The sequence below is a fragment of the Tachypleus tridentatus genome, chromosome 2, assembly GCF_004210375.1.
Source record: "Tachypleus tridentatus isolate NWPU-2018 chromosome 2, ASM421037v1, whole genome shotgun sequence".
Taxonomy (NCBI): Eukaryota; Metazoa; Arthropoda; class Merostomata; order Xiphosura; family Limulidae; genus Tachypleus; species Tachypleus tridentatus.
The window spans coordinates 90560690-90586404 of record NC_134826.1 but is presented as its reverse complement, the minus strand read 5'-3'; the positions used below and the strand labels follow the sequence as shown (position 1 = coordinate 90586404).

At 34.3% G+C, this 25715-nt stretch overlaps 1 protein-coding gene across 3 annotated transcripts; it reads right to left on the bottom strand.

The window, feature by feature from the left end:
* Positions 1 to 5902: 5902 nt before the first annotated feature.
* LOC143244498 (uncharacterized) lies at positions 5903 to 23618 on the bottom strand. Of its 3 annotated transcripts, none has more exons than XR_013025120.1 (3): positions 23171 to 23611; positions 6874 to 7179; positions 5903 to 6309 (listed from the first exon to the last, which is right to left on the bottom strand). XR_013025120.1 is itself a non-coding variant. In XM_076489289.1 (2 exons), the coding sequence occupies exons 1-2, from the start codon at positions 23524 to 23526 to the stop codon at positions 6306 to 6308; spliced, it is 360 nt and encodes a 119-aa protein (XP_076345404.1). In that variant the 5' UTR covers positions 23527 to 23618; the 3' UTR covers positions 5903 to 6305. The 3 variants fall into 3 exon arrangements, 1 of the variants encoding a protein (XP_076345404.1); XR_013025121.1 differs by having other exon boundaries at positions 6878 to 7179; XM_076489289.1 differs by lacking the exon at positions 6874 to 7179 and having other exon boundaries at positions 23171 to 23618.
* Positions 23619 to 25715: the final 2097 nt, after the last annotated feature.

Sequence of the window (25715 nt, the reverse complement as noted above, 5' to 3'; positions counted from 1 at the left end):
CAGCTCTCCTCAGCACAGGTAAAGTGCAGTTAAATTTTCATTAATTTTTTATTGTGTTTATAGTTTTTGTGGTTGACTTTATGCATGTATTATTTATTATACAGGTATAAATAAGCAATATTTTTACTTAAAATGCTTTATAATGTGTTGTGTAAAATCCGTTATTAAAACAAAACTTCTATGAGCTTTACATTGGCAAGTCTGTGATATCAAACTAAAAACTTTATACCACAAATTACTATGTGGGAAATGTATATTGAACATTAGTTTGTCATACTCTACAGAAATACTTGTGTATCATTACCCTAGCTAATTACTGAATGTTCCAAAGATGTCACCAAACGTAAATTATCTTATGATATATAAAAAAAATCATATTTTTCATTTTTAAGATTTAGGTTTAAATGAAGAAAATAAAAATTCTGGGCTTTCTCGCTTCGAAAACTTAAAGAGGTGTTACTTGTAATTGTAAATAGCCAATTGGTAATAACGTATCATATTCTATGGTAAAGCGCTTTTATGAAATTTTCTTGCTAAGAATGGATTTATTGGTTAATATCTGATTAGGTAGTAATTTTTTGCAATTGAAACGAAACTTTGATGTCACACAATCTACATTACGTGAAGGTAGTTTTTTGGTCAAAGCTACACAAGGGGGTACTTGTGCTTTATTTACAAGGAATCAAACCCCCAATTTTGGGTTATAAGTCTGTAAACTCACCAGAAAACTTGTCTTGTTTTTCCTCTACCCTTACTAAAAAGTTTTAGGAAATCTTGTTTTGATTATAAACATGCTTTGTGACCGATGAGACAGTTAAATTGTGTTAAATAATACTAACTTACAAATATTGATGAAGCTGTCAAAATTAGCAAGGCTGTAAAAGCTGTGAATTATAATAAATGTATAAAATCATTACTAAACTGTATGAAAAGTTTGTTAATTTCCTTATGTGAAAACGTTATTGTGGCAAGCTTTGCATAATGGATTGGTATTTTTTGTATAAAAGGTGATTTAACTAGGACCTGTAAGAACATAATTTTCGGTAAAGTAACATTATGCGGTTTCAAAAACGTAAGCCACGATGCAGTATGAGAATAAATGACAAATAGTTGTTCCAAATTATAATTTTATGTTTAAAGCTGACTTTTTTTAACATCACGTAAATTTTATGATAAAACAGTATGTTTGCAGCATTCATATTTAATAGTCAAACCAAAACAATGGATTTCCCCATCTTTAATCAAAATGCAATTAAAACCATAGGATAAGTCGGTTTCGTCAAATGCTTTCACATAAGTTTGTGGTTAATTTATTAGGTTGAGGAATAATTCGTGAGCGTTTTTAAATAATTTCATTCAAGCATTACATGCAAGACTATACAATACTTCAATGCATGAACACATTACACCCAAAACATTTATTATGATACTTTATTTCATGTAATACCTAGGTATATAGTATGCATTGTTTTAAACGAAATTGCAAGAAATTAAATGCGAAAAGCAGATGGTGTCGAAAATGCTCGATTTTGTCCACTTGACATTCCATTTAATGAGCTGAAAATGAAAGCAAAAATTAAAAACATATGAAAATCAAACACACCATCTATTAGAGCAAAAATTATCTACCAAATGACATGAACTATTTTGCGAAAGCGTTTCATTTATGAATATATTTTTTTAACTTGAAAAAAACGCTCACGAATTATTCCTCAATCCAATAGAAAATGTTATCTAGAAGTATATGCGATTCTTACTTCTAAAGAATTCGATGACGTATCCAATATACTGGTATATTTCAAAATACGTCAGTAAATCTTGTAAAAGTAAATTTGCTGACTTGCTTGACATCATATCGAATTTGTAATAAGATAGTATATTAATACTGTTGTACATAACTATTACTTCTATTATTAGGAAGACCATTTTCTGTCATTTCGACAACGGTGAAATCACTGTCGTAATGTTTCTATTGCATACCTGAAATAATTATTCGTTCGTATATCATTGTACAAATCAATTAAAGTATTACAATAAAACAATTTTGAATACGCAACTCGGCATTTCATGTGCACCTATATCTAATATAAAGTCATGATAAAATGGAATATATCAAAAGTACATTTGGACAAACTGTTTTTTTTTTTCATACACTATACGACTAGTTGAAACCATCCATGATCTAATGGCTTGGTTTTCGCAGGGAAGTCTGACAACAGAACCTTCAAAGGAAACTACACTGTAGAACCATTGTCAAGATGCATAATCCATAGCTATCAGATAATGATTGACCACATTTGGTTACATGGAGTGTAACATCATCGTGAAACTCCACATTATTTTCAATATAATCTGTTCAACCTCTGTATAACACTTTCAAAGGTACGTAAATGCATAACATGACTGTCTTTCTGTTATAGAATGTTTCTGCACATACACCAATATTTAATAAAGTACGTGGTGCATACTGGTGTATTGTAAATATGATTATGGTAAATTATAAATAAACATCAATATTCATGAAATGTAAAGTTTTAGATGTCACTTATGACCTTGCATTAACCTCTTACTGTATGTGGAAAATAAGTGTCAGACATAACCAGCTTTACCACTAAGACATTCCTTTCAAGAGGTATTTAATCAGTTTATATTCTATCAGGAAATTTTACCCACACAAAAAAGATAAATCCAATGCACTGATAAGGTACTACTTATAACTTAAAACTGAATAATACAATACTAAAAAGTAATTATTAAAAACTTTTCCATAAGAACTGGATTTCTGCTAGATATACATATGTTCATATTATAAAGCAGCCTAATTTGTGAAGTGCAACCAGTGAAAATGTAATAATCTTTGTCTATATAATTAATAAAGTTTGGCTGCACCTGCACACCTTCATAATCTGTCTACTACACTTTGCAGTACAGGGAAAATATGCAAATACATCTTGGAAGTGTTAATTTAAAAAACTGCATTACCAAACAGAGGTGTTAATTTCAAATGAAAGAACATTTTATGTACATTTTGTTATTCTAGTTATAAACATATATAATGCTTTCAAAGATTAGTTAGTATTACAACTTTCAGTTTCCCTTAATTTATTGGCAAATTTCATAGCCTTTAGAATGTTCTTTTCCCCACATTCTTCAATTATAAAATACATATCTATAAGTATGATGCAAAAATTATAAACCCACAAAATGTGTTACATTAGCTTTACAAGGAACTAGTTTATAAAGATTTTAATTCATAAACTGTAAACAGATGTTGAGTATATTATACTAAACTAATTTTGGAGCCTCACCACACCTGTATATGTCATCATGTTTGGTCATACTCTAACTGTTGTGCATCTTGACAATCACTTTGCAGCATAGTTTCAATTTCAAAATGATTGTTGAGATGCACAACAGTTAGAGTATGACCAAACACTTCAAAGCACACTATTACTCTTTGCAATCTTTCCATGATGATCCTAGTGCCCAACAATGGTTTCACAACACTCGTTTCCAGTTTTTATTGCTTAGAAAATCACTAACACTTCATCCAACTACTTTACCAGTATCTCTTCATATGGAATAGCATGAATACTCATTTCATTCTGCAGCTGTTTCATGGTTGAGGTATACAATAGTTAAACAGTAAGTGTGACTGGAAACCTTTATTGGTAACACAACCTGTTAACCTCACCTCTGTCTTGGATTTCACTTCAGTTTGACTGCCTTCCTAAAATCATTTGATTAGAGAAGCAATGTATTTGTTTGGTTTTGAATTTTGTGCAAAGCTATACAAGTGATATTTGCATTACCTGTTCTTAACATAGCAGCAAAAGACTTGAGGGAAGGTAGCTAATCACCACAATCTACTGCCAATTCTTGTACAAATGAGTTGCAGGATTGACCATGACCTTATAACACTCCGTGGTTGAAAGGGTGAGCGTGCTTGATGTGAGGGGAATTCAAACCCACGACCCTCAGATTACGACTTAAGCACACTAACCACTTGACCATGCCAGGCCTAAAGCGAAGTGTTTTCAAAGAATATATTGCTTTTATTATTAAGTAAACACATTAGAATAGACAGAGTGGGCCTCTAAAAGATGACTGCATCAATGTTAGAGTTACAAGATGGCCTTGCACACAAGTAAAATAAAATTACATTTAGATAAGCCATTTGTTAGTTTTCCCCAGGGTTTTAAAAGAAATCAAATATCAGATATGAAAAAGTTTCTCTTTCATTCTTTGTGGGTGCCTTTGAATTAGAGATTCTTATATTACCGTATTTTCCGGTTAATAAGCCGAGGCCAATTTTCAGCTCTGAAAATGAGGGTTTTTGCTTATTACCACCAATAAGTCGAAGCCATTTTAAGAAGTGACAAGTTTCTTCAAAATGATTTCTTAGTCTCATTTCAGCCAGCATGCATGTTGTGTGTGATCATTGGCGTTCTGTAGTAAAGCAGAACGTGTCGTATTGAGACAGAGATGGAATCAATATGTCATTCGTTATTGGCTCCACTCACTGTAATTAGGTAACCAATGAAATTCCAGAAACAACGTTTCACTGTAGTCTTAACGTGCTTTGCTGATGGGACAAAATTACCGCCTATGGTAATTTTCAAAAGAAAAACATTTCCTAAGAAGAAGAAATTTCCGAAAGGAGTGATCAGCCAATAAGCCGACCCCCAAAAATCAGGTCCAGAATTTAGGGCCAGAAATTCGGCTTATTAGGCAGAAAATACGGTACTTCTCTTAAATGGACTAATAACAGTATCCTGGAAGTTATAGGTCCATAATTATTATCCTTTGTTGAAAATGATTCTTGTATGATAGAACAGCTTCATTTTCAGTTAGGTGATATACAGTAAAAGAGAGCTAATGTCGATTCAGCAAATGAAAAACTTAATCACTTAACTCTTAAGGATTTTAATTATTTTTTTTAAGTGATGGGAAGCACAGGCTTGTTATTCATAGCTTCCGATAGTATTACATAAAAAAATTAGTTAAGAAAAATCACTTTAAAGTCTGCTTTAATATTATTTTATACTGAGAATTTATAAAAATAGTATATTTCACTATGTACAAAAAATGATTGCATATATATTTAATACATACATTTTCTAGTTAAACATAGGTTGGAAGGTTTCTGAAAGCAAATTTACTTGATACATTTTTTTTTTCATTCTTCTAACCTCAAATATGAACCAGATTGTAATGAAGTAATTACATGATATTAATATAAAAAATTACATGGTTTTACCATAAACTTGTAAAGCTGTCCAATAACTCAGAAACTGCATAATAAAATGTCAAAAATGTTTTAAAAAGAAATGCTAACTTGTGAAAAGGAATTTCATTCCTATCCAAGTAAGTGTCACAAATGTACTTAAAAATAATTTATGACAAGAATAAAAGGCATTAATTGAAGTTATTATTGATGTTATTTATATCTGAAAATAATGTGATGAGATTAGCAGGTTTTTGAAGTAACTTTGGCACTAAAATCTAAGATAACCAAAAATTTAAAACTTCAGTAATTAAAATATCCAAACACCTGTATTTAGAAAATCAATTTGTATTTCATGACAAATTGTAATATAGGGGTTATACAAATACTTATGAATATCCACTACGTTTTGTGAAGGCAAAAAAAAAATAAATAAATAATAATAAAAAAATTATTTGTCCAATGATTCATAAATGTTCAAGAAAAGAATACTTTTTTTTTTAAAGTTATTTTACTTTTGTAATTGAACTATTACTAAAGAATTGTTAAATTTAGGAATCATAATATATCTTTGCACTGTTTATTAACATGGTTAAAGGAATAAGCAATGAAAATCATACTAGTAATTTCACATTTTTATGTTAAACAAATCTGGTTGGAAAAATATGCAAAACGTTTTGTAGTAAAATGTTTATTACATAACTGGTAACTTACAGTGTTTATAAAACCACAAAGAGAAAATGGGGCAATTTCACAATATGAAGACCGTATAAACACTAAAAGAAATACTAATAATGTCCATCAATAAAATGAGAAATCAGAAACCTAATGCTAGTTTTTTTACTCAGCACATTTCACACATTAAAACTTTAAATATGAATGTCAAGAACTGAGAACATGAATATATGGTCCATCATATTGAAGATGAAACAGTAAGATAAAGCATCATGAAAATCCTACAGCTCCTTGTTTACATGTGGCAGACATCATGATTGGAAACAGGTAAATTTTCCTTTACTTCCCACCATTCATTGGTACCCACATTTAAACTGTCAGCAACATAATTTCTCTGATGCAGTTACCTGAAGAAAGAATATAATGAAAATCATGTTGTATCAAAACAACTGAATAAAATTCAATTTTTCTCTGATTTTTTTATGGATTCAACTTTACACAAATTCAAGTTCCATGTTGCTCACAAATATTTAATATTATAGCACATTTTAGGCTTACATCTGTTTTAAGTCATAATTAAATCGATTCTGTTTCTTAGAATTCTTATTAAAACATATTTCCTGTTTACCTGGAACTGTTTTGGATAAGTTACAATCTGTAAATAAAAAATGAGGTAATTTTAATTCAGCAACCAGTAGCAATCAAACAGTCTCAACTCCTAACTCTCCATTGTATTATTTTCCCAAACTTTCAATTCAATAATGTCCTTGAACTAATTGTTAGATTCTATTCATGTTCATTAAAAAGTAAACTAAATATAATTTTTGAGATTCTGTTTATCCCATTTAATAGTAAAATTATTACAACTGTCAATAAGTATGGCATAGGTATGTAGAGCAAAAATACTTTTCCCTCACCTTACAAACTATATATATTTTTTAAAACATGAATAATATTTGAGTTAATAGTACCTACAGTAATGATAAAGAGGTGGTACACCATTCTCAATCCATTTTTATTCAACTTATTAAGCTAATAGAAATTTCTTGAGAATGGTGACCACCTCTTTGGGATCTGGGAACTTCAACTTGCGAGGTGGACCCTTTTTGATACCAGACCATAAAAGCATCTCCTCTCCAGACTCTTTGACTAGAGTAATCTCAAAGCTATTTCTTCTAGGTTTGGTTGGATTCATCTCTACTTGAAGTTCTGGATATTCTGCATGCAACATTTCTACCACTTGGACTGCGTTACGTTTATAAACTTGTCATGCATTGCTGTAAAACAAAAACTAATGTAGCTAAACTTTATTCTCTATTAAATTTTGAGTGATAATGAAAACAAAGAAACCTAAACTTTCGTATGCAACACATTACACTAACAGTAGAATCTTACACTTTACAAGTTTTATAAAATTCAGACTTTGTAAAGTATTATAATAACAGTACTTTACTTTAAAATATCTACATACTTAAAAGTTTCATTGTTTTAGCAATCAGAATTTTTCATAATATAAATATCCAAGGTAAATACACCTATTTATTATACCCATAATTTTTGGATATTTTGAATTCCTTAATTTGAAATAATTCAACAATTCTTTTGCTTAAATGTTTTGTTTCTCTAATTTGTATAGAATTTCTACCCATAAATAAGAGTTCCAAGGAAAAAGTAAGCAAAATTATAAAATACAGCTTCAGATGCAATATCTATAACACAGCTAACATTAAGTACACCTATACTAATATAACTTTTGTACAAATTAGGCAAGATATAAAGCATGCAAACTTCATAAGAGCTGTGTTCAGATTACAGAAACAGAAATCCATACTATGGCAGTTTTGTCGATTGATCAATATTATTCATATGACAGCATGTTTATTTTCCCTCAGAATACAGATTGGGGAACCACAAAGTAACAAGCAATAAATCCAGCAGCAACTATTTAATATTCATATGTACATATAAGTAGATCTGGAAAATTAGCTCTATTATTGTCATGAAAATAATCAACTAATTAAAATATTACCATTGCAATTTTTGTTAATTCAAGCTTATTTTAATCTTTTATTTAATGTTAGGACTAAATTAACTTATAAAAATTAAGACTTGACTACTCCAAACATCCAAGGAATCAAGATTGCAATTATTTGTTAGACACCATCTGTGCTCCGCTTCCACTGCATATTAACACCCCCTCTTTATTGAGATATTTTCCTTAACTGGTCACAACTGTTACTTGTTTTAAATTTTAAAATAAAAAATCTCCATATCAACCTTCTATACTATATACACACACACCCTTTGCAATTTAGGTTTGAGCTTTTTCTGAAACTTTTAATTTTTATATTGTGTTGAAGTTCACTTCCAAACACCTGCAAAAAAAAAAAAAAAAAAAAAAGTTGATACTAACCTTCCTAATAATAACAGGAAAGCAAAAACCAAAAGCAGACCCATTACAAAACTTGATGAATGAACTTAAAGGAAAATTCAATAATACTAGACTAGACAAAAGTTAACATGTTCCTAAATTCAAAGCATATTTTTAACTAGGCTTACTTCTACTGACACATTAAGCAATTCCTTAACCTTCACACTGCATACCTAAGCCTTGGTCTCACTGCTCCAGTCTCTTACAACCCACTTAAATGCACTTAGCAATTTTTGGCATTGTGATACTTTCAACCTTTGTCAGCATGCCCTCTACTCTGGTACTATCCATAAGCACCTCACTCATATAATAACTCTTCTGAAATTTAAACCAATCCAGTCACCAACACTGATTCTAAGTGGGAAAGATTGGTTGGTTGGTTGATTTTGTGTTTTATAGCATAAAGCAGCTAGGCTATCTACACCAAACATCTGGTAAAAAGGTAAAACTAAAGTAAATGTAGTAAAATTCATAAAAGGAAATTAAGGTAAAACAAAACAAAGTTGTATCTAGTCTACATTAAGAGAAAAACTACAGTAAAAGAAGTCGTAAAGGACTTTCTGTAGCATAATGGTAATTATCATAACCCGCCAGCAAGACTAACAGGTAAGTACAAAAACCACTGTCAGTCACCTGAAGATGACCTTTCCAGTCCTGGTTCCAAGCTATGTGACATTATGGCCATTTTCAAAAAGTAAAGTAATAAAAGTTTTAAAAGAAGTGTAGCAAAGTTTTAATAATAACTCACCAGGATGACTAACGGGTAGTTCAAACAGCAGCATTAGTCACCTGAAGCTGGCCTTTCCAGTCTTGGTGTCAAGTTATTTAGTGTTATGGTCATTTTCTAATTTCAAATCGAACTAGAGAGACTGATTCTTAAAAGGGAACCACATTAAAGAAGGTTTAAGGTATAAATTAAAAACTGAAATGGCATTAAAAAGATTGATAGCCTTTAAAAAATTAAAACCTTTTACTAAGGTGAACACTGTCACCATCATTAATAACACTAACATTACAGACAAACATTGGGACAGAACATGTTTAAATATAGAATATTTAAACAGAATATAGTAAAGACACATACTACACACTGATACATCAGTTCCAGATAAAAGAAAACAGCAAGTTAAAAAACTACGACCAATGCATAGTCTAGTCAGAACAACTTCCCCCTTCCGTTCCTTATGGAAACAAGACAGCCAAAATCCAATATAGGGTTTTATTTGGAAAAGCTTGTTTTTGCATTGCTCACTCCAAGTTGACTGCCAGCTGGCATGGAGCCAAGCCCTGAATAAGGACCATAGTCCATGTATGGAACAGACATGGCAGTGATAGTGCCAGAGCGGATAGATTTAGCTGCAGTATCTACGAGCTTGTTCCTGTGAATACCAATGTGGCCTGGTATCTAGAAAAACTGGATAGAAGTAGATGTTAAAGAGAAATGGGCCAGTTCATTTTGAATATCAGCGAGAAAAGGATGTGAAACAACGTGAAACGATTCCAGGGCCAGTAGAGAAATAAGCAAGTCAGTATAAATAGTGCAGTTTAAGTACTGACTAGTTTATGTGATCCAGGGCAAGAGAAATGGCATACAGTTCAGCATTGAACATAGAAGCTGCAGAGTGGATTCTGCGCACAACCACCGAACCGCAACAAACCATGCCAGAGCCCACAGAGACACCTGATTTTGAATCATCTGTATAAACAGGAATGGAAAGATTGTTCGAAAGATGTTCAGTAAATAAAAGATGGTACTTCCAATCTGGAGTATATGCTTTTCTCAGATGACTTAAAAAAAGGTCACATTTGTAGACTGTGATAAGCCATGGTGGGATGCACTGACCAGTGGATACTGCAATGTTATCCAAGGACAGACCCAATTCATCCAACTGCACCTGGATATGAAGGCCAAAAGGAGGAATGGCAGATCGTCTGTTCTGAAAAAGTATGGCCCACCAAAAAAGTGAAACATAACCCCAGGTGGGATGATCTGATAAGGAAAAAAGTCTCAAAGAATATACTAAAGACAGTTGCAAACAGCAGAGGTGCAAAGAAGGTACATGAGATTTTATGTATATGCTTTGAACTGAGAAGGTGTTGAAAGCCGCAGTGCAGAGTAAAAATCCTTGATGATGAATGGCATCCAGCAACTTTAAGGCCAAGGGTCTGGCAGAGCCATAGACCAGCGATCCATAGTCAAGTTTCGATCGAATAAAAACACGATATATCTTCAGCATAGAACATCAAGCAACTCCCCAAGTGGTGGTAGAAAGAACACAGAATGTTCAGTGGTCTTGTACATTTGACCCATAGCTGCGAAATGTGTGGTATAAAGGTCAGCTTACAGTCAAAGTTAAGCCCCAAGAACTTCATCTCAGGGACAACAGGCAAATGTTCAGTGGTCTTGTACATTTGACCCATAGCTGCGAAATGTGTGGTATAAAGGTCAGCTTACAGTCAAAGTTAAGCCCCAAGAACTTCATCTCAGGGACAACAGGCAGCACAACTTCACCAATATGGAGTTCAGGATCAGGATGAATACCCCATTGGAGGCAAACGTGCATAACGATTTTAGAGAGAAGTTAAAGCCATTTGCCGTGACTCCCTTCAGTAAACAATTGAGGGCATTCTGTAGGTGCTGCGCAATATACCTCATGTTCGACGACTGACATGAGATGTGAAAGTCGTTGACATACGAGCCTGTTTGCAACAGTAAGAGGGAGTTGTTCAACGATGACATTAATCTTTATACTGAAAAGTGTGACACCCAAAACACAGCCCTAAGGAACTCTAAGTTGCTGTAAAAAAAAACAGGAAAGTGTTGAACCCACACAAACTTGGAATTGCCTGTCCATTGAAATATTTTTAATAAAAATGGGCAAATGACCATGTAACCCATACATATGGAGGTCTTGCAAAATGCTGTTCCTCCATGTATCATAAGCCTTTTCAATGTCAAAGAATATTGATACAAGATGTTGTCATTTGAGAAAGGCTTCTCTGACTGATGTTACAAGTCAAATCAGGTGGTCCATAATAGAGCGCTGTCATTGGTACTTGAACTGAGTGGGCAAGAGGAGGTTGTTTGATTCAAGGAACCAAACAAGATGAGCATTAAGCATCCTCTCTAAGGTCTTACAGAGACAACTCAAAGCAATTGGATGGTAGTTTGAAGGAATCTTGGGATCCTTCCCAGATTCAGAGAAAGGTAGGACAATAGCCCAGCACCAGGAAAAATTCTCCTGCCAGATCCAGTTACAAACAGAAAAATAGCAAGAGAAGCAGGAGATGTACGACACAACATGTCATAGTGTACCTCATCTGGTCCAACCAATGTACTGCCAGTTTTAGTTCCACCAGTGTAAAGGGACAATTATAGTCACAGAGACAATCAGCTCGAAAGGAAAGACGTGATTGCTCTGCCCAAGTCTTGATGGCTAAGAAGGTGGAGGAAGAAGCAGAAGTGCTAGATACCCAGCAAAAGCTTTCACCTAGAGTATCAGCAATGCTCCAGATATCAGCTACTTCCTGGCCATCAGAGAGTAAGATCGAGAGGGGACAGAAGTGCGTTGCCTTCTGACCTTTCGAATCTTGTCCCATGTGACTTTGGAACTAGTGGTAAAAGATATGCCAGTTGTGAACTTAATCCAAGATTTCTTCTGGCTTTGACATCTAACCCACTAGTAAGAAAGTGATGTGGTTTGAGAGTGTGGGATATCTACAGAAAGTATCCCAGGCCCATTTTTTGAGCCTTCTGTGCCAAGTGGCAGACAGGATTCCATCATGGACAAGGATATAGTGGGAAACATGTCGAGGTTTTAAGAATACATTGAGCAGCTGCTTGTATAACACAGTCTGTTACTGCTAACACACAGTCGTCTATTGATGGCTTACAGATGATGGCAGGATCAAGTTCTGCGAGAGCAGTGAAAGTGGGCCAGTCTGCCTGATTCAGTTTCCACCAGGGCACATGGGTTATCTGGCATCGACCATGGCCAGTCTTTCTCAAATTTATAGAAAAATGATTACTACCGTCATGGATTATTGTCAACCCTCCACGAAAAATGGAAAAATAATGAAGGGGAGCAAACAGAGATCAATAGCAGTAAAGGACTGACTAGATGCATGGAAATAAGTAGAAGAACCAGATGAAGAGAAAGGTTGTGATCAGAGAGCATACGCTCTATAGAGCGACCCTTCCTATCAATAACAGCACTTCCCCAGAGGGGATGATGTTTATTAAAGTCCCCCAGGATTAAAAAGGGAGCCAGCAACTGTTCAATGACAGCATCAAGGTCTGATTGATCATATGTCTCTACAGGTGACAAGTAGAGAGAATAAACAGTGATGGTGTGACCCAAAGAAACACAGATGGCTCTAGCCTCTAAGGAAGTGTTGAGTGACAAAGACAGGGTGGGTACATGCTGATCAACCAACAGTGCTACCCCTCCATGCACTCATCCATCACAACCTGTCATTTCTGTACGAAGAAAACTGCTGAAAGTTGACTGTAACAGCAGGTTTCAGAAATTTTTCCTGTAAGGAAAGGCATACAGAATGGTAGGAAGCAATCAGTGTTTCGATGTCATTCACATTAAAATGTAAACCTCTATACTTCCATTTTATCAAGGTGGCCATTTGGAGAACCTTTCTGTTTATGATCATGTTTTTTCTTTACTGTCCTTATTCAAGGGAGGTTTATCAACCTCCATGGATCCTGCCCTGGGTTGATCGGGCAGGTCTTTGTTGTTGGAAGGAGATTCCAGTGACTGAGGACGTGATCGAATGATTGTTTTGCATCTTGGGGTGGAAGAAAAGGATGTATGCAAGGGAATGCCTGTACTCAGAAACAAAGGATGTGGGTCTTGGGGTTTGTTGGAATGTATGTAAAGAACAGAGATGCGTGTAAAGTTTATTCATCAACTTTTTTAACCATGGAGGTCAAAAGGCTTTTCATTTGTTTTGAGAATGATTCTCTTGGAGGCAGAAAGATCTGTCTGCACTCCCACTTTAGTTGTACAATGAAGTGCAGCAGCGTACATCCGTGGTGGACAACAATTTTCGAGCCTCAGGATAAGTAATGTTATGAATCGTTTTCAAATGCTGCACCTCTTTTTCCTCCAACCATTTAGGGCAAGAACAAAAGTAGGACAGGTGAGAGCCATTACAACTGATATGGTCTTTACCACCATAAAGAGCACATGTCAGGGAACCATGACATGACGTCTTTGAGTGACTGAATTTCTGGCACTGGAAACATCGAAGAGGGTTTGGAATGTACAGCCATACCCTGCAATTAAGATAACTTGCCTTGATGGTGGTAGGTGAACATGGCAATGCAAATGTCAGAAGGAGGATATTGGTTGGCAATGTATCTCGATCTTTGAGAGTGGAGATACACCTCACTGCAGAAACTCCTTGAGTGGAGAAACCAGTGAGAATCTCTGACTCGGGAATGTTCTTGATATCCCTCTCAACAATAACTCCTCATGATGGATTCAAAGTAGCATGAGGTGTAACCTCAATAGGTACATCTCCAATTGCCTGTGGTGAAGATGTGGATGTTTCCACCAATATGTCACCAGATCGATGCTTCTTTACTGACTTTGGAGAGCTAGCAAGTCCCTCCTGAATAAAAATGGAGGACATTTGCCCTAAAGGTTTCTCTGAAAGAGAAGGTAGCATAAGAAAATGAGGTACAACAGGTGGTACAGATGTCTTGAAGATTGCTGCTTAGAAACTTGAAGACTACGGACTGTTTTTCACTATTTTATTTAAATTTTTATTTGGAGGATCCATAAGAAAAAAGAAATTTTGGTACCCACTGACCCCACTCACCATGGAGCCCTGTGAGGGGATGCACTACAATGTTAAGCAAGGACACTGCAGCAATGCCAGAATTTTGTGAGCACTATACCTAAACACCAGCATGAGACACAATGTCCACAACACCTGTTGAGAACTTCCAACACTGGTACTTGGTACTGGACCAAGTGGTCCAGCCAACTGGCCAAGGGGGGGGGGCACCTCAAGGCTGCTTGTCTACAGGAATTCAAGGCCAAAGTGGTGTGTTAGGGTTGGAACCCTCAACCACCAGGATCCTCTCGTCCCCTTCACGGGTGGCCACTCACTGCAAACACGTGGGTCGATGTTTAGATTCCAGAAGAGATCAACTGAAAGAACAGAACCTTTCCTGGGAGGTCCCCCTCATGATGTACAAGAAGTGGAAAGTGAACAGAAGGATCAACCCAATCCCAGAACCCAAAGTAACCATGGCTCTGTTGTCAAGGGATATCAGGTGTCCATAAATTTAATAATCTTGCTCCTACAGATCAAACCCAACAATCATAGACACTAACATGTGTAAAGGATTGTCAAAACAGCTATGGTCTTGCCCTGGCTACTAGCTAGAGCCAAAGAAAATCTAAAGACCCATAACAACAATGAAAAAAGCAAACTGGTGACATCAATTTGCAACTACGCTACTTCTGGGAATCAGTTCAAAGTGATTACAGGGTCAAATCTGGAACCCCTCAAATCAAAGAGCACATGTAGTCTGGAATTAAAACATCCACCTGGCAGAAGTAACAAAAGCATGTAAAAACAGACCAATGAGGGTACAAGGTGTATTTTATCCCATCACATAATAAAACAGTAAATTTTCCAGCTTGAGCCAGAAATATCAGGTCTAGGAGGGAAAAGTAATCCCTAACAACCTCTCCATCACCTAGTTTGGAGTAGACTGGCAACTGAGAAAAAGCTTCCAATTCTCACAAATGTGTGTCTAATTGAAGAAAAGGAGCATGAGGTAATTTATCCAATTTAGCCTTGTTAGAAGCTTACTTAAGAAAGCAGTGGAAAAACATTCAAATTTTCCCAGAATGTCCTGGCTGATCAAGAAAAGCAACCGCAGGCCAAATATGTCTCCATTTCACAATTGATCAAATCACAGACAGTCTAAACTGAGTGATCCCCCCCATCCTAAAAGAGATACAAAACAGAGAAATAATAGGAGAGATCTGATGAATCTATGTGCTGACAACAGCAGTACAGGAATTCATGTCCAAAAACAGTATGATAAGCTTTTAAAAGAAGTGATAATTGTATAGAAATCCACAATGTGACACTAAAATTGCAGTCCAGACATACCAAAGCACTTGTGCATAAATAGCTATATTATCAAAGTACCAGGATATAGTGCATTGATATAGGTATACATTGTCACAGGTGGATACAAGTTTGGTAAAAGACTGAAAGAAGCAAGACCAATGTTCAGATGGGCAAACACTGGTTGAAAAACTGCTGTAAACATCAGCTGATAGTAAGTATTGCCTTAACTTAATACACACGAAGAAATTGAGCAAACTACTCAAAATATTTAAAAAAAACAAACAAAAAACTATTACTTATAGATTTTATAATTTTTAGGATACAAACCAAAGATGGACACCAAATATTTATGACTTTCCAAAAGTCAATAGAAACCCACTAACCTTATGCTAAGGCAGTGGTTCTTAACCTGTGTGTCCATTCCGTTCACCCCACTCGTATAATTCGAGACATCATGCTCCACTTAGCCATCATTGGCCACGGCTCATTACGTCACACCACTTGGCCTTAATATCTGTGCTGAAGGGAACTTTGTGCACTTAGTAGTTGACTTGTGACTGTAGTAACTGTGCATCATTTGATTTTTTTTCCTAATCTTTCAATCCCTTCATACTAACTAACCACAGAAAGTGGTCAGATGAATACATACAATATGGATTCACGTATATAACAGAACATGATGGGAATCAGCATCCTTAATCCATGATTTGCAATGCCAAGTTGGCCAATTCTTGTCTAGCACCAGCAAAACTATGAGAACACTCCCTAAAGCTGCATGGAAATGGGAACTTCCAGAACACAACACTTGCTGAATTCAAGGTAAAGAGAGCCAGGTTTGATGAAAAGGCTACTTTGCCTGTTCTCGGCTTTGTACCCATTGACAAACCGATCCTCACAGCATCGTACGAAGTTGCGCACTTGATTGCAAAGCAAGCAGGGCAAACTACACACCATTGGTGAAGCACTTGTGAAACCAGCTGCATTGAAGATGGCAAATATCATGCTGGGAAAAGCTGCTGAAAATAAGTTATCCCAAATTTCTCTTTCAAATGACCCCATCAGCAGCAGAAAAGATAATATGAGCAATGACATTTCGGTTCAAGTAGTTGCAGATCTGATTTCAGGCCCAGCAAAATTCAGCCTTCAACTCGACGAGTCCACCGACATTTCCAATCAAAGCCAGCTTGTATTCGTGCGAGAACGACGAGATAAAAGATTTATTTTGTAAGCCTCTTACAACAACTAAGACAGCCAAATTGAAGAAACTTGTGGATAACTTCTTCAGAGACAACGATCTTTCTTGGGATATGGTTTCTGCAATTTGTTCGGACAGAGCTCCAGTTATGCTGGTACAAAACTCTCGCTTTGGTGAGCTGGTGAAAGCCGATGCACCACACATCATTGTAACGCACTGTGCTCTGCACAGGCATGCTTTGGCAACAAAAACCTTGCCTTCAAAACTGTCAAAAGTATTTCAAATTGTCGTGTAATGTGTGAACTTTGTACAAAATAGTGCCCTGAAGCACTGCATCTTCAAAGACCTGTGTAATGAAATGGGCTCTGAATTCGAGGTACTTCTGTACCATTCTAATGTTTGGTGGTTATCCTGGGGAAAAGTGCTGAATCGTGTTTTTGCCATGCATGTGGAATTAGCCCTGTTTTTGCGAATGAGCACAAACATTGTTGTGCAGATTACTTCGAAAAATCTGAGTTCTTCAATGCTCTCAATCTCAATCAACAAATGTAGGGCAGTGGAGTCAACATCTTTGAGCCAGAAGAAAACCTGAAGGCTTTTCAAAAAAAGCTACCGTTATGGAAATGACGAACAGAGAGTGATAACTTTACAAACTTTTCCCTGCTGGACAACTGTGTAAGTAAGATTGAAAATGTGTCTGAAATCGGAGACATTTCTGTACCCGGAGAACTGAAGCAAGCAATTGCCATGCACTTAGATGAGCTTGCAAAGTCTCTCGACAGATACTTCCCCACCAGAGTCATATCCAGCATGGGTGAGACAGCTGTTCACATTTAGTGTTGCAACAGCAGATGTCAATGATGAATACCTCGACGAAATCATTGAACTTCAGCAAAGCCACATTCAACAGCAACTTTTCAGAACAACGCTCTCAACATTTTGGTGTCACCAACTCGTAGCATACCCTCTCATTGCTAAGAAAGCCCTCGAGATACTCATACCGTTTGTTAGTTACAACGTATCTTTGCAAGCAATCCTTTTTGAGAATGTTAGACATAAAAACAAAGAAAAGGAACATACTCTGTTGCGAAAATAAAGTAAGTGGCACTTGCCAAGGTGAAGCCACGCATTTCTGAACTTGTCTCTGAAAGGCAACAGCAAAAGTCACATTGATTTGCAGTAAATATTCAGTTATGTTTTTGTGTGAAATTCATGTTTTGTTGGTTTTGTTATTTGAACACAGTGATATTGTGTGCAACTGATGCATGGTTCATTTTGTACACTAATAAAATATCTACTTATGTTTTTAATTTGAAAAAAACTATTTTTCCAATTACGAAGGGTTCAGTGAATGAAAGTACAAAACTTGCGTGGGTTCAGTACCTCCAACAAGGTTAGGAACCACTGTGCTAAGGTATAAATACAACCTTCCTAAATACTTTAAATGCATTTAGGAACTTTGTTTCCAAAATAAACATCAAATTACAAAAAACAGCACTCTACCCCTCCAACAAAACTAAGTAATTTAAACAGTAATGTTATCATATTGAACCTATTATATCATACTCCTTATCATAAGGCAATACAACTTACTGTTATTGACAAGTCCCCAGAAAAAAAACACAAAACAATAACACCTAATGACACTTACAATTACTCACATTCATCTGCTTTCAATACAGAGTTGTACTTCCTTCAGTTAAAATGGACTTTCTGGGGGAAATCCATTATCAGATTTTCTGGCCAATCTTATAATCACACAGAACAGTGCACTATAATAAGTTACATAAGCCAGTATTGTGGCTTAGATATGCAAATGACATTATGCAGCTTTACGTGTCAAAATTAACAAACAAAACACAAAAACATACAATTCAAGTTGAAAATATAATTTACTACCTTCATAAGTTTTTTTTTAAATGTTTTACACAAAAAACTGTTAAACTACTTTTTGATGAATTTATGTAAATAACTTTGGCTTCAAATTATAGATAATTTTATTATTTTACAAGTTAATTTCTTAAAAGTAAATATAAGAAAAAAACAACACCTAAATATTGATTTAGGTGTATCAAGTGGTATGCTGAATGCAGCATTGGTTCAAACAAACTGTTTGTAATGTCCAAATACAAAGTCTATAGCTTCTTAAAAATTAGAAACAAAAATTACCAATACTGACAATAAAATAACCTATTTTTTCTATCTGCTGAGATATTGTCACATTTAGTGATTGAAACTGTGGCCCCCATTTATTTCTATTTTTGGACACAAGTATGTATACCTACTGACATATAACCAATTGAAAGCTCAAAATGTCCTCTTAAGTGGCTTTCCAAGCCATTTTTAAATATTTATGAAGCAAATCCTTTCTTTTTATGCATAAATCAAAGTGAGCTCGAATTTTTATAGTTCTCAACCCAAATACAACTTAGTTACTGAACTTGATAAATCAAGTGGAAATCTATGATACTGATATAGTAATTTATGATACTTAATTACTTCAAAATGTATTTATAAAACCTCATGATATATTTGAAGGCTTTAGAAACCTACAGCAAACAAGTATACAGATCATATCTAGAAGAGATAATTGCTATACTTTTTTATTCACTATTCCATGTTTCAAGAAAAAAAAATAATAAGAACTTAAATATATACATTATTACTGTTTACAAAATGTATCATAACTGAAATATGGCTGTATTTTACAAAATACTAATCAATTAAAATACAGCTAAGATAGGTCATTTTGTAAAGGCCAATTTTATGTTGTTGGATATGATAACATTACAACACGTGCTACATCATTGGAGCTCGTGTAAGGTAAGCCAGGCACAATTGAAAATGTCAAGATAATTAGATTTAAGCTATTTAAAAATGTTTTTTTTTTGTATTACAATTTGTAGTCATTCTGGAATAAACAAAAAATATTATTTCCAATTTTTTTAAATGGTGATTACAATGTTGGTTAAATCAACTGAATTCATAAAGAGGTGCAACAGTAATAACAGATAACCTTTTTCTTAAAAAATCACTGGATGATTATTTGGAGGTTATACATATTTATTATGCCAAACTGGAAAATTTTCTGATGCATAGAAGTATTTCTAATCTTAAAAAACCAAAATTACTTTGTATGTATGTTAGCTCATCAACATTTGAAAAGAAAATTAGGTATTAAAAAATATTACTTAAAAACCTTAACTTACTAAAAATACTGATATTTTGCATGCTAAAGTCTTGTAATGTTTACTGACAATCTGAAAAACTAAGATATATTTCAGAGTACTTAATATTACATATAATATTGTACATGTAATACATAAATATGTTGAGATTGCACTATAGCTTTCATAAAGATACTGTACTAACCCCAGAGAAAACCAGAACACTACTTTTTCTTACAAAAGTTTCTATAGAATGTAAGCTCATGATTACTAATCATTCCCAATTTAAGTGTTACATGCATGAGCTGAGCATATTTCCTAATGAACCTTCTCATATAATCTTTATGGAAATTTTAAAATTATGTAAAATATCCAAATTGTAATAAATATATATTAATATATAAAAAGACAGTTGTGTTTTTATTTATCAGTATTGTACCAATAAACCTTTGCAGATAATATACTGGATATTGTTTTCTAGTAGTTTGTTAATGAGCAAGAGAGATCTATTGGCTCATCCATACTATCCTATCCATTTAAAAAAAAATAAAAAAAATCAAGCCCTGATTAGTTCAAATATCTACCAAGTCTTTACTTAAAACTTGCATTACTAATGTCCTGTCCCATATAATTATTTCCAAACTTGTGTATTGTGTTTAAATGAATGTTTGTTTTGTCTGGGTTTTACCAATGCTCATTTTGGTTAGTCCAACACAAAATGATTAACAAATTAGATATGTAATCTCAGCTGTTAGTTGTTATACAATAGTGTTAAAAGCTACAATGTTGCAAATATAACAGCTACAGTCACACCTACATTATTAGTCTGCTATTATTTAATATAAAGTTATTCTACAAAATTACAATAGTAAACAGAGTGGAGTTATTCTTCTGAAATATATGTAGACATTTCTCAAACATCCTTTTCCTATGAAAGTGCAAGTACAAAAGTGCATTATAGGAATGCACTCTCATACTGCTTTAAGCTTAGTATGGTCAAATAAATGATACAATATTATCATCACTAGCAGATGTGTATCCATGCTATACAAGAGGTTTACTCAAAGTTTAAAGTTATTGTGAACTATGCCAGTGCAAATATAAAGATTTAAAGTATGTAAAAATAAAAATTAATTTCCATTTTCTTTACCAAAAAGAGATAACTAACAAGAAACTTGAAAACACATTTAACTTAATTCAAAGTGTCACCAACATGAAAGTATGTATAAACATTATGTGAAAAAAACACTTCAATTTATGAGTTTTTAAAAGAAATGCAATTTTAAAATTAGAGGTTTTATTTATTGAAAATATAAATAACCCTAAATATGTCATTTATAACTGAACAAACACAACTCATGCATACTCCATGTAATGAAAGAGAACACTGTTAAAATTTTATCAGTATCTCTAGAGGCCACCTGCACTAGCTAATCTATATTTAGCCAGCATTATAGATAGGATACCTACTAATTTTAAAAGAATAATGTCTTGACACATCCTGAATTATTCCTAGTTGATTAAGCCATACTTAAAAAGGTCCATAAGGTAAATCTAAAAGCCTGGAGGAAACAAATACATAAAACTTTCCTCAAATTACACTAATTTATATACCAGAATTAAAGAATATAATGATATCCCTATCTGCTAGAAACTTGTTGATATGATATGAAACTCAGGGAATAACATCAATGCAATATGATTGTATTTATATTTTTAAAATTAAAATAAACACCTGTTTATACATATTATAAAAGCATTTAACAATAAATGAACATTATGTTAGTTATGTTTATTAATATCTTATCCTTATCAAGTATTTAAAACTTAGTAATCCTGATGGTAAAACACCAAAAATACTTCTCATAGTAACCCCTGCATATTATTTATGGCATAATTTTTTTTAATTGGTTGATTCTGTGATGACAAAGAAACCAACTTGGAAATAAAAATCTATTTCAGAATGACTGGTATGGGTAGTAAGACTAGCTAACAGCTGATCTAAGAAGGTTGAAACATTGTTCTCTGCTTTATTAGTGTTACTTACTACCCATATTGATTGGTTTATTACCATGTGGCAGGACGTCTTAGGTCAAAAGTTAATACCATTTCTAACAACTTTGAAGACAACTATACAAATATTTTTTTATTAAAAATGTACCATTTTATAAAAAAAAACACTTGAGAAAGCCATGTGTTTTATTTGAATGCCTTATTCATATTTGAAAGTACACCTTCAATTGCGCATGCTCAATGCTACTGTTCTAATTTGGGGAAAAACGTTATTTGCTACAACATAAAGAATAAATATTTGCACAACTACTACTTTCCATAAAATACACAATGATTATAAAAAAATTGATTCATAATTTTCTCTGCCCACTACAGGCTTATAATTAACAATGTAAACCTGGTTTTGATACCCATTAGTAATCACATCACAAGGTAACCCATCAATATGTAGCTTTGAGCTTTAGTTTGTATGTTTGTTTTTTTGAATTTCGCACAAAGCTACTGGAGGGCTATCTGTGCTAGCCATCCCTAATTTAGCAGTGTAAGACTAGTGGGAAGACAGCTAGTCATCACCACCCACTGCCAACTGTTGGGCAACTCTTTTACCAACGAATAGTGGGATTGACCGTCACATTATAACGTCCCCATGGCTGAAAGGGCGAGCATATTTGGTGCGACCGGGATTTGAACCTGCAACTCTCAGATTACGAGTCCAATGCCTTAACCCACCTGACCATGCCAGGCCTGAGCTTTAGAACAGTGGTCCCCAACCAGGGATGCGAGATAACATTCGTTTTGCCACCTTCACCTTTATTCTTAAATGAATAATTACTGTGAGGGGTGCAAGAACATATTAAAATTTTTTAGGGGTGTGGGGCATAAAGAAGTTAAAGTTTCTTTAAAAGAAACACGCAAATAATTTGCTTACACTATACGTTCAAATAAAATTTGTAAGCCATTTTGTGCACTGTACTATTCACCTAGGTCTACTAAACAATGTAAACTGTTATGGTTATTTCTAGGAAATACCTCTATGGCCCAATAAATAATGCAATGTGTCGTAGTTAGTGTCAATTTGATGCCAAACGTAGAAAATTAAATGAAAAAATTATGTTAATATTTAATAATAGTAGTTCTAACAAGTAAATAGTTTCAGTCGTTTTTAGTTTAAAGTTACTGAACTAAATCACTAATGCTTTACACCATCTTACAAGTTACATTGCTAACCATATAATTATAATGCGACTCGTTAGTAGAAATTAACAATTTCATTTTAAAATAAATAAGAACTAAAGATTTTCATATACTAATGAAATTTTAAAACATGAACTTAAAGATACATCTGACTTTACCAGTGTTCAATAACAACACGAGCGTCTTTCCTAGTTCTTTTCTCTTTGGTAACGTTTTCGTTTTCAACTTTATCTTTCCCGCGCTTTCCTCTCCCTGGCTTTTTCGTAGCAACGTCACTTTGTGCTTGCTCCACTGGTTCTTCTACCTCTTTGTTCACAGTACTTGCCTTTTCTTGAGACTCACCTTCCGTCTTGATATCCTTCTTTTCGCGTGAGTCTGGCTTGTTTTCCGATACGTTACCTTTCACATCCCCATTTTGTTCTTCCACTGATTCTACATTTTCAGTTTTATCTATTTCTGAAACTTTCTTTCCTTTCTTTGCTACTTTACCACGACCACTCCGACGTTTGGCCATTTTTATATGAAGTGCTACAAAGAACTATACCTATGACTTCGTTAACAGCCAACGCGTTACGTACGCAAACCTAGATTATATCAACGTACTTGAGCGGGAAAACGAAAATCTAGATAAAACCGGCCAAGAGCAGCTCCAACTAGAAAAAGGTAATCAGAAAACGTGAGACACAAGACGTACTACGCAGCACAAAACCTGAGTAGTTTTACCTTCATGGGTAACGTGTTATGATATTTCAACATAAATAAATATGAATTTTATTTTCCCAGTGTAACAATTCATAGTTTAACACTTCTTTATAACCATACACAAACAAAAAAAACAACAAAGTAAGGTAATGAGACTTATTAAATTCAGAATTGTAAAGATGTGGTAAAAAGTTGAAATATTCTGTATCAGGTTTTTGTAATTTTTGTTCAGTAGTATTAAAGCTATTTGTGGGGGTACAAGTTCATTTATTAAAACAAATATAAATCCGTTATGTTAACGATTGAGAAACAGCTATAGAGTAACTAAACAAAATGCATAATCTAACTACTTGTCTCCCGTTATGTTCGACTTGAAGTTAGATATCTGAAATTTATTATTCCTCAAATGAGTTGTTTTGTTAAATTTCACGTAAAACTATTCCAAGACTATATGCTCTAGCCATTCCTACTTTAGAAATGATAGAATTAAAGGAAGGGAGTTGGTCAACACCGCCAGCTCATGGGTTATTTTAATCGAACAGGGACATTTTACGTAATTTCTGATCTAAAGTCCTGCACGTTCACTTTTAAACCGTAAGCGGCCCTATAAATTGGTAACATCTTAACTTACGAACCTCATGCAAAACTGAAGGTTTTTATAGTGAGGCAATGGGTATTTAGGGATTTTCTCTCTCATCTTTGATTTTTGTTTAGTAAGGAAAGGACATCCTTTCAATGCGGGCTTCTAACTGGAACTTATCATATACCAAACATGGCATGACTATATATGTATTCCTGTAATTTATGGTAAGTTACAGTATTTAATTGCTATATAATTACCTGAGGTGTATGCACGGACATCCGCAGGGGAAGGGTCACTTGCTCCCTTGGAAAATAAGAAGCATAATTCTTCCTTTATTTATCCAGCGTACGTGTATGAATGTTTTATATTCACTTCACAATTTCACGCTACTTTGTCTACCCTGAAAAGTTTTTGTGCGCACCAACCCGAAGAATAATTTAGTACTCTAGCTTTAATACACAATTACTGTGACACTGTTCTCAACTTTGAAACTGTAAGCCATTTGTGGAGAAGCATACTAGAAGAATGGGGCACGATAATGTATTATTTCATTAGTGCATACATGTACGTATACTAGTAATATGTCAGTATTGTACAGAGTTTAAACCTAACCTACAGTACTGTGCAAAAGTGTCAAGATAAGAGAATATTTTTACATTCTTTTCATTTTATGATGTTAACTTTCCATGCCATTACAGAATGTAAATTTTAACATTACGATAATGATTCACTGATTCCTGTTGACAACTGAATGACCCAGGACGATAATACTTATCATTCTTTTGAAGTCCAGTATACTTTACCAAGTGTATGTCATAAGGGTTCTGCTTGAATGAACATATTTATCAAATTTAGTGTCTGAAGTAATTTTCATGATGCCCCATGCAGTGTCTTAACTATACAGAAAGAAGCTAGCATACGGTACCAGTATATGATAGAAGGCCCTACATTGGTATGTTTGCGAACTTATGTCACTGGAAACAGGGTTTTCGATACCCGTGGTGGGCAGAACAGAGGTAGCCCATTGTGCGCCTTTGTGCTTAATTGTAAGAACAAACAATGTGATAGAATAAATCAAGTAATATCCACATATCCATAAATAAATCTTGATAAAAGCAATGTTTAATGCTGTATATCGAATTCTGTTGTCATTTCATGGCCCAGAAAGTGTAGAGAATTGTCAATAGAGTCTGAGTTCACATAAAAGCTTTACTTGATGCTACTTGTTGCAGACTTTAAATGCTCCTCAGACACTATCAAGTACATCCTAGATCATTAAACCACACAGGTAGATTTGAAAATAGGAAAGGAAGAAGCAGAATGCATAAACTCAATGATAGTGATGTTAAGTATTTAATTTACAGCCTTTGGGACAGAAGGAAGTCTGCCACTGATCTCAAGCATGAAGTAAATGACCG